The following is an 18003-nucleotide window of genomic DNA, read 5'->3' on the forward strand; positions in this document are numbered from 1 at the left end:
CTGGGGCCTGGTGCAAGATGCGAGTCAGCAAAAGCAATGCTATGACCAAATGTCAGACCCTGTCATAAAGCAGATGCTTGCTTACAAGTTCACTGTCTGGTACATTAACTTAGCAAAGGCATGGCAAGCATTGCTAAAACATAGGCACTTCTAAGAAGTACTACATACTCATGTAAACACATTCCAGAAGGCTAGTACAGGTACACCCCAATGTAGAGGTATAATATAAACACATAGGCGATAGTACAGGAACACACCAACCCTGAGTAAGACAAGGATAGCAGAACAGGATAAGGAATGAGGAAGCTTTGTTCAAACCAACAGATACAAGGCATAGGGTTGGTAATCTACGACATCAGGAATGTAATACATAACTTGTTTGAACCAATGGATGAAAGGAAAAGTCATAGAAGGGGCACCTTTCTCCAGCAGAGGGGGCAGCAGAAATTTCTGCTGCTGACTGAGCTGTCCATTGTCACAAGCATACATGTATTAGTACATTTGTAACCATGGAGCCAGGGCACAGACCGTGCTTTGTTGATGACAAACCCATCAAACCAAATCTGTGGTCTTTCTGGGTAGTGCTACTAAGGTCTGTTGAATCAGACGTTTCACTGTGTGGGAAACGGTTTACTACTGTGTCAGAAATCATGGTAGAGATTTGGTTCTAGCACTTAAGCCTTTTGGGAAAACTGTTGCTTAAAACCATTTTCATTAACATTTGTTTCATAGTATAGGCAAGACTGGAAAGTTGAGGTTGTACTTTAGACTTTCTCCCTGCAAATATCATGCTTACCTCCCATGCATATTCACAAATGGTAGTAAAGGCCGATGGTCTAAAATGGCTGCTGGCATTTTTGTCAGCGTATTGTATAACTACAGGTGGTCTACACTGCTGCTTTACCATTACTAGCACTGGCAACAGACAAATTAGACAATATCTTTAGTGCAGAGAGAGGCCTGTGTTTGTCTTCAAGTTTTCCCTCTCCCCGAACCTTTAAGTTGAAAGTTTACACTGTAGTTGTATTGTAGCACAAACCCCTAATACAGGATTGAGACCCCCATTGTGCTAATTACTGCACGTGCATCTACGAGAAGACAATTTATGTCCCAAATAGCCTGCAATCAATGCTATCGTTCAGACTGTCTGGCTGCGAACTCAAAACTGTTAAACTTAAAAAAACCCCAAAACCAAACCATCTTAGTTTGTGTATACAAAAATCGGACAAAAAAAGTTATAAATACTGTATCACCACCACTTTCCACCATGCATTTTCATGGATACATCTCAGAGTGATTTAAAAAAGGTGGGGTCATTTTCACTTGACAAATGGAGCAACTCTCTAATAGAAAGAAGTGAATGGACTTGCCCATGGTCACATATGATGTTTACTCTGGGAATATTTGTAAACATTTTTCTCTGCCCATGCAGCTCCACTGATGGAAGTAGTACTGTAGACAGGGTGCACTACCTACTCAGTGGTAAAAAAGACACCAGCCCCCCTCACCCCCACATTTGGTAGCACTAGACAGAAAAAAAAAAAAAAAAAAAAAACTTCTCCACATTGAGAAGCACACACACAGTCAGTGGCAGAGTAGAGAAGAGAGCCCAAGTCTTTCAACTCTTGGCTATGTGCTCAATCCACTATTTCTATGAACAGATGGGATCAGCAGCCTTGACTTATGTATTTAGGGGTTAAGGGACTGTTTTAACCCTGCCAATCAAAAATATATAAATCCAGTTACTTAGTTGCTATAGAAATTTTAGACCCAGGGAAAATGATCACAAGATTAAAAAAAAAAAAGTTAAACCCTAAGTAACTCAAGAGAAAATAATTTTTGTAGTGTGAGCAAAATAAAGAACCTATAGTTCAGCTAAGTCTAATGCTGCATACCTTCCAGCATTCCCCAGCAAGGTTTAGGCACATGCTATTGCCATCCTGTATTTTGACTTCATAAATTGATCATTTCCCCAGGTTTAAGTCTCTCTTTTGTGAATATAAGTCAACCACAGTATAAGTAATAGCCAAGAACAACCTGGCACCTCCCCTCCCCAGCCTTTTGCCAGAACAGAAGGCTGGAATACAATGGAATCGCTGCAGGATGTGGCTGTGGATAAGCCATATAGGGGACTCTACCTTATGAGCATCTTATAGGAGTGTCCCATTGCAGCTCCCCCTGTAGCACTGGGGAGAAGAGCTGGGGGCTAGCCTGGTGAACGCTCACTGGGGCTACAAGGCAAACCCTACAGGCTGTAGTAGCAGGCACTCTTGTGCTCTGAGGCCCAAGAAAAGAGGATATCCATGGAGAGCTCTTTGCAAAGCCAGTTTACTCACACAATTATTCCATTTCCCTTGACAACTCTTATTGGGATCTAGAATTATTTTTAACACTTTTCAGACAATCTTTGCAGAAAGATTCACCAGAGGACACCTCTCAGTAGGATTTATTTGCCTTTTGTGTCACTTGTATCCAGACATAAGCAAAATACTTCAATCTTCAGCACTCTGGATGGGCTTGTATTCAGTTAGAATGTAATTAATGCAGAAGAATACTACAGTCTGACTTGGAAAATGATTCACACACTGTGCAAACTTTTATCTTTAGTATGTCTAAAGATGATTAAAAAAAAAAATCAATGCTTCCTCTTCCCTTTACTTTTCCTACAGCATAATAAGAGTGCCACTTACTCTGTGGGAATGCAAAAGACATACTCCTTGATCTGCTTAGCCATGGAAGAGGATAAAATCAACGAGACCAAGAAAGCCACTCCAAAACTGTCCTTTCTAAGTTGGGGAACCAAAAATAGGCAGAAGGCTGCAAGCACCCTGTGCCTTCCCTATACTGTAGCTGGAAGTTCTGAGACTAAGAAGAAACTTGATTCTCGCTTGACAGTCTTGAACATTGAAAGTTCATTGTACTGAATCTTTAAAGAGAAGAATCTGTTTAATGTGAAACTATTTCTAAATGTAGAAGAATCTTTGTGGATGTGCCAGAAATGTGAAACACATATGGAAGGGGCTCAATACTAATCTTTTATACCTGTGTAAAAAGAGACTAACTCCACTGACATGAAGTAGTTACTATGCATTTACACCAATGTATCTGGAGGCCAAATGGTGCAAAACTGTAACTTTGAAAACTAATTGCTTAGAGTCTGAACTTACATGTAGTGTTTGATCAGAATCAGAAGTAGTGTGGGAGGTATCGGGTAGGGTTACCATATTTCAACAATCAAAAAAGAGGACACAGGGTGCTGCCCTAGCCCTGCCCCGCCCCCCTCAGAACCTCCCTACCCTCTACCTGTCCCCTGACTGCCCCCTCCTGAGACCCCTCACCCTAACTGCCCCCAGGACCCCACCCCCATCTAAGCCTTCCTGCTCCCTATCCTGACTGCCCCAACCACTCTCTACACCCCCTTCTCCCGACAACCCCCCCCAGAACCCCCAACCAATCTAACCCCCCCATTCCCTGTCCCTTGCCTGCCTCTCGCCCCCCCACCAGGCCGAGGGAGAGCTGCGGCTCCACGTGGAGCCAAACACTGCTGCGCTGCTCTGCGGGGGAGGAGGGAGCGGGAGGGACTCTGGCCGCTGGAGGCCCCAGTGGCTGTGAGCGGCTTTCAATCAGGCCCAGCCGTCCAATCAGCCACGCCGCACTCTGCATTATTAGAAATCCCCCCCCCCCCCCCCCCCCCAGACAGCTATTTAAAGCTGAAAAACCCGGACGGATGGTAACCCTAGTATCGAATCATTTGTAAAAATCAAACAAAAAATAACTTACTTTAGCTGAAACTGGATTCTTTTGGAATTTCAGTATGGGGGTGTTTTCGTTCATTTCTATGCACCCTTTAGATGACAATTATTTATTACATATGATACTGTATATAGAGTAGTACTGGACATAAAATGAAGGATTTTTTTAAATATAAAAGTTAAAATGGCTAAGCATCAGTTTAAACTAAGGCTAACTACAGAACAAATGACCAGAACAGACAAGTTTGTTACGACAGAACTATTATTCACTTAGGTGAAATTTACACACTGCAAAGGGACAGTACAAGGCCTATGTACCATGTAGCTCACACTTTAAGCCCTCTTGAGTGTTTTCCTTCTACATTAGTGTGAATTTCACTGTAGGAAAAGAATAATTGCAATAGCTTAACTATCAAAAGGAGATCACATTTCAGCTACAAAAGAGTTGGACAAAACTAATTAAAAAAAAATCAAGATTCACTTTTAATGTCTTACGTCTTGTTAAATTAATTAGAAACAAGGTTTGCTCCCAACTTGAAATTATTTAACTCGCTAAGTACAAGCTTTTTGTATTATTAGCCTTGTTAAAATGAGTGAAAGTTATGTATAATTTCACACTTTTACAGCTAAAATAATCGAGTCAAAATATACAATTTATGATGACACTTTAGAAGTGTGTAATTTTAAAATGGTCTTTAAGTCACTCAGCCATAAATCATTATTTATTATATATTGCCAAATGAGAGCTAGGTACTTTATGGACATATGAGAACAAGGGCTGTGCGTCAAAGAATTTACAATCCATATTGAACTAAAACGCAAATTGGGAAGCCATCTAAAGTGTAACTGTGTGTTAATTTCCTTATGAGAGAAGATTTGTTTATATAATTTTCTGATTGTTTTAAAGTTGCTAACACTGTAGTGTTAGATTAAGATGCTATCTACAGAGTAGATATATGCTGTTTGATACTCAAAACACTAAACAATAATGGAAAAAAGTGTGTACCATGCACATTTTGAGACACCGTGGGTATAATCTTTCACTTGTTTGGTTTTGTGTTATATGATAGATGTAAATATGTTAAATTTAAAAGCTTATTTAAGAATAAAAATCATGCTGCCATTTAGTAGTGGCTTTTTTCATTCTTTACAGATTGGATGAAACAGTATAACTTACAAAAGTTTCACTGTTGACTTCGTTTTGAAGCTATGTGCTAGCAGACTCATGTTCATATAGTTTCTTCATAAAGGATAACATTGAATTAGCAGACAACTTTCTCAAGTTAGACTTTCATTGTGCAATATTGGAACTAACCCTATAAAACTAGCATCGTTACAAGATAAAGTATTCTAAAAAAATTTCAGTCTGGAGTTATTTTGTAAAGGTTTGTCATCTTCAATTTTATTCATTTTAATTTTATAAGTGCTGCAAATCACTTATTCTTTAAGATGTTCACTTTCTCTACTTTGAATTAGATTGCCATCTTGTGGCAGTCTAGGAAAGACTCAGAGGATTTCCAATGGACACAGGTAATAGAGCTTTTATATTTATGCAGGCTGCAGTCACTAGGGGGGTGATATAATACAAATTGTTTAGGTCTGACATTCCATGCAGTAGAATTCAATATACTCTGTTGTAGGAGGATACAGCAATAACCCTCAGCCTGACAAGACAGTGCTCACATAAATATTCCCCTCTTTTGGGCTTACTTTGTCTTTTATAATTTAAGTCTATTACCAGGGTAAACAAAACAAAAAACCCAAACCAGTCCTTTTGAAAATTGTTTTCATCAAATTTTGACCCATAATTTGGACCTCAAATGTACTTTCACTCCATGGCTAAATATCAGAGACCCTTCTCCCCTCAAATACCAACTCATTTTTCATAACTTTTACAATATTTTCTGGCAACTCACAGGAGACTCATTATAGCTTATCTCAGACAGTTTATTTTTAAATGACCAAAATCATTAGGGTTTACCTTACCAATTCCACAGCAAATTGCATTTGAAAAATAAAGTTCTGTTTGTGCAACACAAAAACTGTGTCGAACGTATGTTTAAAGATTACTTTGGGGCTAAGAGCCTTACAAGGATCACTCACAAGGAATGTCTATGGGTGTTACCAAATCTTGGAAATACAGGTTTTATAATAGATTAGCAGCTCAGCCCATTAGCACTAAGAGTCACTGCTCTAATTACCTACCTTCTTGATTTATTTAATGTACTGAACAGCCAGCCATTTGAAATATTTAAAAAGTGCTTGTCCTGCAGTACCAGTAGATAAAAGATTGCCAAGCAATACACACATCACAGCGTACAACAGAAAGGTTTTATAGCCCCACAGTCTACTTAAGGAAAGTGTGTATGTGGGAAGGAGTGAGAGAAGGGACAATGAACATGTATTTACATGAGATTTAAACTCGCAGAAGCAAGCCCCAGAAGTGCAATAGCTTGTTCCATAGTTCCAGGAATCATTGACATTCAATAATTTGAACATTTAGGGCTAGAATGAAAGTTACTCTCATCCACTAATAAGGAGTCCATACCAGTAATTGCTTTCCCTCTATACTAGATGGTGCCTTGGGTGGGTGTGAAGGGGTCCATTCCCTGCTCCTTCCTTGCCACTCTCCACCCATCTGCATGAGAGGGGGGAGCAGCAACCCTGCAAAGGCTACTTTCCCCCTACACAGACCTGCAATGCAAGGAGCCCACCTTAGATAGACTTCATAACTGGGGTCTGGGGCAAGAGACAATTTTGCTCTAAAAGAAATGGAAGGACAGGGAACCTCCACTGACAATTAAGTCCAACGTAGCCAGGAATGCACAGCAACCCTGTCCTTTATAGGAAACTATTTCAGAAGGGCTGGTAAAGGGGAAAGGAAGTTGGACTGTGAAATTTTATATTCTGTGGCGGATGATGTTGGCATGCCGATAAAGCATTATAGTTATCTTAAACCAGAAAAAACTAAAAGGTATGAACAAACATCCTAGTTTATTGGACATCTTGCAATAAGGAGGAAGTACGTATGATAATATCCGGCAGGTTATTAGAAAAGGGCTCCATTCAAATGACCATGGAAATTTAAAACCTAAGAAACTGCAGCTGAACTGCTCAAAGCAGCCTCCAAAGTAATAAAAGCATAGGTTCAGTACTGCAGCTCATACTCATGCTAGTCCCATTAAAGTGAACCAAACAAAATGGCATGACCAAGGGCTGTAGGATTGGGCCCTAAATGAGGTTTATAGAAAAGAAAAAAACCAACAGCTCAGACACAAGGGAATAGCACACAACTCAAGTGTTCATGCACAATGAGAAACTCAAATAATTCCCTGACAACCACCATGAAACTGCACTCAGAACATGAAATAGAAGGGGCCAGATCACAACTTGGTTTAAATGCAGCTACATCCACATATGTCTGCTGAAGATCTGGCAATGCAAGCAGAGTTTGGGGGTGGGGAGAAGACAGAATATGTTGTGTGTGTGAAGCTGTGACATAAGTAGAGGGCTGAAATCTCAAGATCCCTGCTCATCTCTTTTTAGTTGCTGATTGGGTGTGACAATGATGCCTTCAGCATAGACACTAGGTGGAAATGGAGTCCATCCTTGAATTGTTCTTTAAAAATATAAATCAATTCCACCTAGAATAGGACTCAAAGATTACTCTCCACTTCCAAAGGAGAAAACCCTCATGTTTGTCTGAGATATTAATGAGCGAATGTCACTTTGTCTGTGTAAAGAAAGCATGAATTTGTTGTGCTATTGTTTGTCCTACTACTAGCTCGAGGTCCTGGACAGATGCATTGCAAAGCTGGTGGATGCTTACAAATTGCTGTAGTAGAAGCAGAGCTTTTGTTTTCCCAACTCCTGGAATCTGCTGGACTGTCCGAAGTATTGATGCCTCCACTAGCTGGGAACATTTTTTATGAAGAAAGGGGTTACTAGTGTGATCCTTACTTTGCTCATGGACCTGAAACAAAAAGGAAAGTAGAAGCTGACCTCCATTTATTTAGCAGAGCCCTGGTTTCTGATTTTCTTAGAGAATTTCATTTCATTTAGGTTAAAAAGGAAACTCTATAATCACTTCCATCCATTTACCAGTTAATATGCACTGGTCCAGAGTAACATGTAATGTAACTGTAAGTGTAGATGCTAGAACTTAGCTGAGAAAGACAGAGCCATGAGAAATATTAAGGGAAGAAAAGTGGAGTTATGCAGTCTACTGGCTGGGCTAAGATAACAGGTACAGAAGGACAAAAAACAGGGCAGACCGGACGAGGGTAGTGACACCTGGCAGCCAGTCTCAAAGCATAGGTCTCAACTTCGTTATTTGCATTACTGTAGCAACTAGGAGACTAGTCACCTTCTTCATACTCATCCATTCTTACTTCTATAGTCATGGGGGAAGGATGGAATAAGAACAGAAAAAGTCACTGACACTGATGCTGCAGACAACACCACAGCACTGGACTGAAAACACAAACTTTGGGCTGCTCTCCCCTCACACTCCGAACAATAGATTTTTAAGTGGTCAGTCTGCAAAAGACTCAGAAGTCAAAATTTAGATATATAGTTGATTTTAAAAGGTATGCAGTGTTGAGAGTTTGAGGGCAGATCATGCATTATTTGTTGGTTTAACTATTCAAAGGCTTCATCTGCTATAGACAGGATGTATGAAGTTTTGCAAGAATTGAGGGGAAAAAAGAGGAATGTCACTGGACTATGCCTCAGTAGGACACTCAAAGCAAATATGCAACATAATTGTTTAAAAGCTATTTTGAGTGCTGATCAGTCATCAGTTCATGTTGATTAAAATGCAGTCCTTCTCTTAAGGAGGACACAAAAGTGGCATTTTGGGGTTTCATATTTAATGTAGTCCAAGATTTCCCAATTAACTGTTCAAGTTTACAAAAAAAAAATAAAAGTTTTATAACGTCAGCCCTGTAAGCACAACCATAGGTCCGACATGTTCTTTTAATTTAATTCAGCACTTTTAATAAAGGTTCTAAAGCCAAACAACATCCTCACTACACCTGTGTAACTTTATTGTCTTCAGATTTCTCATTGATAACTGTGCAAACTCCATGGTCTTCAGTTGGATTTCACAAGGGTAACTGATTGTTCTGTAATTCAAGATTAGTACATGTTTCTGTTGATGGTGCACAAGAAGGAACAGAATCCAGCTTACTCTCTTCCAATACATTGGCTTTGAAATATTAGAAGGAGCAAAAACCAGTATAAAAGATTATTTCAGACACAAAAGGGAAGCAAATGTGACCCTGAAAACACACTGGGATCAGTCAGTTTTCATAGTAAAACTAAATTTTACTTACATCAGGTCAGTGTTGTATTTTCTCGATTGAGGCTTTCATTTCTTGGGCTCTGCTCTGAAGTAACTCAAAGCAGAGCTTTGTCTTACCTGACCTTTATTACCAGCACGTCAGTTTTCTCAGCTGATTTCCTCACAATGAAGTGCCTTTGATTGCCTTACCAAAATGATTGGTTAAACATATATTTCCCATTAGTTTAGATGAAGGCCTGCCAAGTCTTAGAGAAAAATCTATTTGTTTCCTAATACGAATTAGCACTCTGATCCCACAATCTGCTGTTTCCCAGTACGTCAGACAACAAATAAATGAGCAATTGAGCAGGTGGAAATATAGCAGTGAGAGTACCATATCTTAGAGACAACAAATATGAAGATAGGTATAGTACTCCTAGGCTGAGAAGACCTCAAAGCCCTAAACATGCACATACTGGTCAAAGAAGTTCAGTGAAGAAAGCTTGCTGGCATATTCTAATGGCACCTCAATGCATGCCCACATGGAGAATCCAAATTCAGTTTCCCCCCAAGTTTGGCCCCTTGCTTCTTAAAGTGACAGGTGCTAGGAGTGACAAGGAGGGAGCGATATGTTATTTTTGAGTGAAACTCTCTATTCCACAGTCAATGAGCAAAGCAGAGTTGAAAATACAGGAGAGGATCATGTGTAACTCTTAACTTTGAATACAAGTTGCTGAGACATGAAAAAAGCAACACATTTTCAGGCTTAATCGATGTCTGCTCACTGACACAGACACTAGTACTTACTAGCTGAATAATAAGTTGAGATGCTTCTCCCTGATTGGCCACCGGAAGCAATGTCATTCCAAGTTCTAGCACAATAAACTTCTGCACTGCCGGAAAGTATTGATCACTTATCTGGGTTTTTTCAACTATCACAATCCCATGAAGACTGCTGGCCTTTGATAAAGAAAAACAACAGTGAGGGGAAACAAGTCTTACATCTAGCCATACTTCTCCAAATGGTTAAGCAACAGCTCTGCTCATCAGGGAGTCAATACCAAAGAAGGCGGAGAGGGAAATGTACATCAAACCCCTTTTTTCACCAGCCTAAAAAGGAGTCAATATGGGTCTAGGAACAACCCACAGGATTTGCTGCAATACTTTATTTGAAATACTAGAAAACAAGAGTGCTTAAACAGATTTAGTGGATTTTTAAGTCAGTTTTCAGATGGAAAACTTTTTTTAATGAATTTAAGTCCAATAGGATACAAAATATTAATCAAAATCTGATTATTAGAATGTTTTCCATTTTTGAAGTTTAGGATAATGAATTGAATTCATTATTAATGTGGATTCTTCTATTAATGGATAAAAACCACAGGTTTTCTAATGGGAGCTGCCTTTAAAAAAACAAACAAACAACAACAACAAAAACAACTTTGTGTAGGACTTACATTTCTAAATCGAACAAGACGTCTTTTGAAGCTACTTCCTGCCACCAAATCTGCTTCCGAAATATACAAAATGCAAGATCTGTTTGAAAGATGAAAATCCACAAGTCCTAAGCCATCTTCAAGAATTAGCTTAATTTTCCCTTAAAAATAAGATTGTAAAAAGAAAATTGTAACAATAAAACCTAGTCTTATATTGCCTTGACAGATATTTTTTATTAAAATAGAGGAACTTCATGCTCCAGTCTTGCAAATACGTATGCATGTGGTTAAGTCCCACTGACTTCAGAAAGCTTGTTTGACTTTATATTGTATGCCTTACAAAAGTCTTCATTCTCTTCTGACTACATATTTTGAAAATTGGTGTCAAACTGTTTCCCTTAAAAAACGGAGGCCCCAATCCTGCAAAAATTTGTTATTTGCATTACTGTAGAGCCTAGGAACCCTAGTCATGGACTGGAACCACACTGTGCTAGGCACTGTACAAACAGAACAAAAAAAAGACAGTCCCTGCCCCAAAAAGCATACAACCCAATATAAAACCCGAGAGATGTGTACAGACAGGAGAGTACAAGGAAACAGTGAGAGTATCTTGGTCAGCATGATAGGCAGTGCTCTCAGCACACCAGCAACCTAACTGCCATGATTTTTGTGTAGGCATCACAGCAAAGGAAAGTTCTAAGGAGAGATTTGAAGGAACACAGTGAAGTGGTTTTGCAGATAATTACCAGAGCATGAGGGGCAGCATGAGAAATAGCACAAAGGTGCTTGTCTGAAATTTTAACAAGTGGCTGGCATCATGGGCTGACTGGGGGCAGGAAAGAACATATTGATAGTGATATGATAGGTAGGGTGGAGATAGGAGGGATGCAAAGAGCAGTGACACAGTCAAAATGACAGGCTAGGAAAATGATTTTGCAGCAGCATTCTGAATGGATATCAGAGGGCAAGACTGCATTTCTCAAGGCCAGAGAGCAGGATGCTGCAGTAATCAAGACACAAGATGTGAGAGCTTGGATGGCAGTTTTAGTTACTTTACTAAAATAAGACAAGAGATCTACATTACACACTTCACCTCTCTACAAAGGAAAAAGGACCGTAAGCTGTCTAAAATCCTACCTGCCTCATGGGGCAACAACAAGTACCCCTAACTCACCCAGCCATATCGTCAATTTATCCAGCTACACACTCAATCCAGCAGAAGAGTATGTCCTATCTCGAGGACTCTCTTTTGCCCCAATACCCCCACAAACATGATACAGTTCTGCGGTGATCTGGAAGCCTACTTTAGCCACCTCCGACTCAAAGAATACTTTCAGGATAACACTGAACAGTGCAGATCTCCTTCCTGTGTTGTTGGTGGGAGGGTAACTCCACACGGACTCCTCCTGAGGGTCGAAATGACAGTCTGGACCTATATATAGAATGCTTCCGCTGACGTGCACAGGCAGAAATTGTGGAAAAACAACATCGCTTGCCTCATAACCTAAGTCGTGCAGAACGCAATGCCATCCACAGCCTCAGAAACCACCCTGACATTATCATCAAAGAGGCTGATAAAGGAGGTGCTATTGTCATCATGAACAGGTCTGACTACCAGAAGGAGGCTGCCAGACAACTCTCCAATACCAAATTCTACAGGCCACTTTCCTCAGATCCCACTGAGGAATACACTAAGAAACTGCACCATCTACTCAGGACACTCCCTACACTAACACAGGAACAAATCAACATACCCTTAGAGCCCCGACCGGGGTTATTCTATCTACTACCCAAGATCCACAAACCTGGAAATCCTGGACGCCCCATCATCTCGGGCATTGGCACTCTCACTGAAGGACTGTCTGGATATGTGGACTCCCTACTCAGACCCTACGCCACCAGCACTCCCAGCTATCTCCATGACACCACTGATTTCCTGAGAAAACTACAATGCATTGGTGACCTCCCAGAAAACACCATCCTAGCCACCATGGATGTAGAGGCTCTCTACACAAACATCCCAAACACAGATGGAATACAAGCTATCAGGAACAGTATCCCTGATGATGACACAGCACAACTTGTTGCTGAGCTCTGTGACTTTATCCTCACGCACAATTATTTCAAATTTGGTGACAATATATACCTCCAGACCAGTGGCACCACTATGGGGACCTGCATGGCCCCACATTATGCCAATATTTTTATGGCTGACCTGGAACAACGCTTCCTCAGCTCTCGTCCACTCACGCCCCTTCTCTACCTACGCTACATTGATGACATCTTCATCATCTGGACCCATGGGAACGAGACCCTGGAAAAATTCCACCATGATTTCAACAGCTTCCACCCCACCATCAACCTCAGCCTGGACCAATCTACACGGGAGGTCCACTTCCTAGACACCACAGTACAAATAAGCGATGGCCACGTTAACACCACCCGATATCGAAAACCCACTGACCGCTATGCCTACCTTTATGCCTCCAGCTTCCACCCCGGACACACCACACGATCCATCGTCTACAGCCAAGCGCTGAGGTACAGCTGCATCTGCTCCAACCCCTCAGACAGAGACCAACACCTACAAGATCTTCACCAAGCATTCTCAAAACTACGATACCCACACAAGGAAATAAAGAAATAAATCAACAGAGCCAGACGTATACCCAGAAACCTCCTGCTACAAGACAGGCCCAAAAAAGAAACCAACAGAACTCCACTGGCCATCACTTGCAGTCCTCAGCTTAAACTTCTCCAACGCATCATCAGTGATCTACAACCCATCCTGGACAATGATCCCTTACTTTCACAGACCTTGGGAGGCAGGCCAGTCCTCGCCCACAGACAACCCACCAACCTTAAGCATATTCTCACCAGCAACCACACACTGTACCATAACAACTCTAACTCAGGAACCAACCCGTGCAACGAACCTCGATGCCAACTCTGCCCACATATCTACACCAGCAACACCATCACAGGACCTAACCAGATCAGCTACAACATCACTGGCTCATTCACCTGCATGTCCACCAATGTTATATATGCCATCATGTGCCAGCAATGCCCCCTGCTATGTACATTGGCCAAACTGGAAAGTCACTACGCAAGAGGATAAATGGACACAAGTCAGATATCAGGAATGACAATATACAAAAACCTGTAGGAGAACACTTCAACCTCCCTGGCCACACAATAGCAGATGTAAAGGTAGCCATCTTACAGCAAAAAAACTTCAGGACCAGACTCCAAAGAGAAACTGCTGAGCTCCAGTTCATTTGCAAATTTGACACCATCAGATCAGGATTAAACAAAGACTGTGAATGGCTATCCAACTACAGAAGCAGTTTCTCCTCCCTTGGTGTTCACACCTCAACTGCTAGCAGAACACCTCACCCTCCCTGATTGAACTAACCTCGTTATCTCCATACTGATTTATACCTGCCTCTGGAAATTTCCATTACTTGAATCTGAAGAAGTGAGGTTCTTACCCACGAAAGCTTATGTTCCCTATACTTCTGTTAGTCTTACAGGTGCCACAGGACCCTCTGTTGAGTTTTAGTTATGTGGATGACTGTGACCACCAAAAATGGAAAGCACACCAACGAGCCAGAAAAGCTGATCTGAGAGCCAAGGAAAGGGAGGCAGAAACCTGTAGCATTTTACAGTGGCACTGATAAAATAGTTTTAAGTGATTTTTAAGTGAAAAGGCTGGGAACAGTCAAAGAAAGGTTACAGTTTTATTATTTTGTTTATTTTGGGAAAGAACTAGAACAAAGGAAAGCATAGCGTTAAGATGAATAAGGAGCAGAAAAGACCAGAGACTGAACCCCCAGGGCTCAATTTGACTCTAGAAACAAAAGATGACTTTAAGATACAAAAAGTCTTTTTGTATGTCCTTAAGTTATCTTTCACCTAAGCAGACAAGGAAAACCAACACCTTGGCCCCTGCAGGGATCCTAGCTAAGAATTAGCCAGCTATTGAGAGGAAAGGAAGATGGGTGAAGAAGCTACCTTGAACAGACTGTAACTTGTTAAGGTAGGTTTTAACCAGGAGAAAGTGTATTTTTACTTTTGCTTCTGTAACCAATTCTATCTTTAATCCTTCTACCTGGTATCACTTAACTTATGTCCTTTCATTAATAAACCTGTTTTATTTTTTATTATAAACCAACTCAGTGCAGTGTTTGAAGGGAAGGGTGTGTTAACCCCAGTTAAGTTAATAATCTGTAATGTACTGACTCTTTAAGAGAGCAGAGAACTTAATATCTTCTGCAAATGTATAGTGATAAATGCTGTGCCTTGCAGAGTGACATCTCTGAGGAGCTCAGGGGCTGGAATTCAGTGATTGTTACCTGCTAGGCAAGGGTTAAGACTGGTAGAGTCTCGAGGAATTTGCTGGTAGGGAAGACAGGCTGATGTGGCAAAGAGCTGACAATCTAATCTACAGCAAAGCTCACTCTCGGTGAGGCAGAGAAAAAACAGTGCCTCACAGCTCTGGATATCCCCAGCAACATGTTATGATAATCTGAATTTGAGGACCTAGAGAGGTCCGAGTCGAAAAGGACACCCAGGACATGGAACTGAGTGACAAGCAGGATGGTAGTGTTGTCCACAGTGATCAATAAATGAGGTAGCAAGGAGATGTATGCATGCGGAGCTTAGCTTTAGCCATGTTGAGCTCAGTCAATGACTAGACATCTGCAAGATGTCAGAGAGTTAAGCAGAGTTTTTAGTTTGGACAGAGAAGAAAAATCTGAAGTAGAAGTGTATCTGTGAGTTGTCAGCATAGAGATGGTAGTTTGTGTTTGTGGGTGAGACTACCCAGAGATAAGGTGGAGAAGGAGAAAAGAAGGGGACCAAGGACGGAGCCCTGTGGAACCCCCACAGAAAGCTGGTGGGGAGGGAGGGGAAGAGAAGGATCATCTGAAGGAGTGATTATAAAAGTAGAAGAACCAGGAGAGGACAGAGTCACGGAAGCCAAGAGAGGACATATTTAAAAAACAGCACAGTCTACAGTGTTGGAGGTAGCTGACAGGCCAAGGGGGATGAGGATGCAGTAGTGGTTCTGAGATTTGGCTAAGAGGAGGTAATTAGAGAGTTTGGAAAAAAAAGGGGTTTCAGTTGAGTGCAAGGGGCAGAAACCAGAGTGGAGAGGGTCCAGGATAGAACTGGAGAAGAGACGCTTCAAACAGCAACTGTAAAGAGCTCCATTCAATGAACTTAGAGATAAAAGGGAGAAAGGGTGATAGATGGAGAAGCACGTGGAGTCAAGGGCAGTTTTAAGATGGGAAAAACTGACGCATGTTTGCATTGCGAGGAGAAAGAGTCAGAGGGGAATGGGAGGCTGGCATTACTCATGTTAACTTCAAAAATATATAGTCAAAGAATGGGGGCTCTCTTCAGTAAAGCACATTTTGAACAAAAAACAAGCTTTTTGTTATGACTTTCCACTAACTTCTATGTGATTCTAAAAGTATCTCCTAAATATGACTTGATCCTGAACCTAGACACCCTAATGTGGTCTCTATACCCAGGTAGAGCCTTCAATGGGGTCTACCCTCATGGATCCATTTGCAGGACTTGGGCCTATGTTTGTAAATAATAGAATTCTAATACACGTTACTGGCAGCTTCTCATTTGTATTGCACAGAGAGTGAGCGTGACTGGACTGAAGCTAGGATATGGAAAACAATGTTATGATGGACAAATGGGAACTTTTAAGCCAGTACAATTGCAGTTTACTTTATTTTAAAATTCTATATAAGACAAAGCTGATTGCTTGATTAGCTGGAATCAGTATTAAAACTGCTTTGAAAAGAGTTACTCTACATGTAGACTAGTTTATACATTTTTGTGCTCTATTTAGATGCTTACCTTGTAATCCTTGAGCTATCTGTGACCCTCTCCATTTCTCATTTCCAATCACATGTCCGTAAGGGACACTAACAGCTCCTACTTCGTCAGGAGTGGTATCTTTTGCTGTCATTTAAACTCCTTTTACATGTTATTTACCAGCAGCTAAACAGGGGAATGTGAAAAATGTTATTTCATCCCTTACCACCCAGCCTCAAAATCCATCCAACAGTCTAGTCTGGCTGCAATCATCTACAACAGGTTCTAGCCAGTCCTTAAAAATGCACTATATTAGTTGGTTAAAATAATAAAACTGGAGAGGAAGGATATTTTTGTGGTTCAAACACAGGCCTAGAAATCAGGAGAGGTAGGTTCTGTTCCCAGCTCTGCCATCAATTGAAAAAAAACCCCAAATTTAAAGTTCAGCCCCACAATTTCATCTATCAGCCTTCAAAAGCCCTTTCAATCCCTTCAGTTGTCTCTAAAAGTTTTTTTTGTATTTTTAATAGAAAAGTCACTGAAGAAATACTTGCCAACACCAAGTAGTCAAAAATCCAGAGTCAGGCTCTCAGAAATGAGATTAGCTTAAACTATATTTTTTTAATTTTGTCCTCTAGTTTTGAGCCTTTAGGGCTCACCTCGCCTTTCCAAGCTACAACCATGAGGGCTAACAACATACTTAGGTTGCCCTGTAATCACATGACTCCAAGCAACAAGACTACCGGTAAGAAAAAGCACCAAATATCCCATGAGTCAGTGATGTTGGGACTTGCAGCTATGCCAGAGAAGCCAGCCAGTCTCGCAGAGAGACATTCACAGCACGTACATTGCAGGACCCTTCCCGAGTGCCTAGCAGCAGTTCACACTGGGAGTAGGGTGACCAGACAGCAAGTGTGAAAAATCGGGACGGGGCTGGGGGAGTAATAGGAGCCTATATAAGAAAAAGGCCCAAATATTGGGGCTGTCCCTATAAAATCGGGACATCTGATCACCCTAACTGGGAGTGTCTGTGCCTCAATAAGGTGAAGGCTTGTACTGACGCCCACAGCGCACGGCACCTTCTGCCTTGAGGAATCATGGCCTCAGCCGTGCGGCAGGGACCCCATCAGGTTGGTTTAGGGGGGCTGGCCAGGTGTAATGACACGCTGGGGTTAAAGCGCAGTCGCTTACAGGAGCGCCGTGGGATTATCGCCCTTCCGTGGGAGATCCGCTTTCGAAGCCCCCGCAGCTGTTTAGCGTCTCAGAGCGGCTGACCTCGCCGTCCCGTGCCGCCAGAACCACCATCCACCGCTTACGCTGCAGAGAGCAAACAAAACCAGAGCGCCTGCTTCACCCGCGCCAAATGTCGAAGATGATTGACACGGACAACCACCAATGGGAGTCGAGAGTCGACAATAGCAAACGCGGGGCGGGAAGGTAGACCTCAGTAACGGCTGAGGGTTGCTAAGGGGAGCGGAAGGATAAGTAAGGCCAGCGCTGATTGGCTGCGGCTTTCCCTTTCTCCAATCAGGCACGCTGTTGTTGTAAGGCCGGTTGTGAAGGGATAGCTTCTGGGAGTGGAGATGGCCGTGATAGCGGGGCTGGTCTCAGTCTGGCTGTAGTCTCCCCTCCTCAGCCTGCGCTTATGGCGCTTAGTTTCAGGAGAGGCCGGACGGGCCCCTTTGTGAGTATT

General features: G+C 41.7%; 3 protein-coding genes across 5 annotated transcripts in view; 2 read left to right on the forward strand and 1 right to left on the reverse strand.

Moving 5' to 3' along the window:
* RHPN2 (rhophilin Rho GTPase binding protein 2) overlaps positions 1–3687 on the forward strand; it is a 48558-nt gene extending 44871 nt beyond the window's left edge. The window contains exon 15 of the mRNA XM_054048650.1: positions 2670–3687. Coding sequence (XP_053904625.1) covers positions 2670–2924 — 255 coding nt within the window. The 3' untranslated portion in view covers positions 2925–3687. The remainder of the gene's footprint in view (positions 1–2669) is intronic.
* Positions 3684–17795, reverse strand: FAAP24 (FA core complex associated protein 24). 2 transcript variants are annotated; one of them, XM_054048653.1, is made up of 5 exons: positions 17502–17795; positions 16353–16496; positions 10494–10633; positions 9844–9996; positions 3684–7725 (listed from the first exon to the last, which is right to left on the reverse strand). In XM_054048653.1, exons 2-5 carry the CDS (start codon positions 16462–16464, stop codon positions 7477–7479), a joined length of 654 nt encoding a protein of 217 aa, XP_053904628.1. In that variant the 5' UTR covers positions 16465–16496; positions 17502–17795; the 3' UTR covers positions 3684–7476. The 2 variants fall into 2 exon arrangements, with proteins under 2 accessions (XP_053904628.1, XP_053904629.1); XM_054048654.1 differs by lacking the exon at positions 17502–17795 and having other exon boundaries at positions 10494–10572; positions 16353–16478.
* Positions 17796–17885: 90 nt separating this feature from the next.
* Positions 17886–18003, forward strand: part of CEP89 (centrosomal protein 89) — a 125619-nt gene continuing 125501 nt past the window's right edge. The window contains exon 1 of one of the 2 annotated variants that reach the window (XM_054048649.1): positions 17886–17994. In XM_054048649.1, the coding sequence (XP_053904624.1) occupies positions 17956–17994 (39 nt within the window). In that variant the 5' untranslated portion in view covers positions 17886–17955. The remainder of the gene's footprint in view (positions 17995–18003) is intronic. The other variant, XM_054048648.1, reaches the window with a different exon arrangement.

Source organism: Malaclemys terrapin, chromosome 14 (assembly GCF_027887155.1).
Source record: "Malaclemys terrapin pileata isolate rMalTer1 chromosome 14, rMalTer1.hap1, whole genome shotgun sequence".
Taxonomy (NCBI): Eukaryota; Metazoa; Chordata; order Testudines; family Emydidae; genus Malaclemys; species Malaclemys terrapin.

Coding starts and splice junctions, on each gene's coding strand:
- FAAP24 (XM_054048653.1), bottom strand. CDS start 16,464: ATGACAGCAAAAGATACCACTCCTGACGAAGTAGGAGCTGTTAGTGTC. Junction 10,634..16,352: donor GATAGCTCAAGGATTACAAG/GTAAGCATCTAA, acceptor CTTATTTTTAAG/GGAAAATTAAGCTAATTCTT. Junction 7,726..9,843: donor CTCAACTTATTATTCAGCTA/GTAAGTACTAGT, acceptor TTTTTGTTTCAG/GTCCATGAGCAAAGTAAGGA.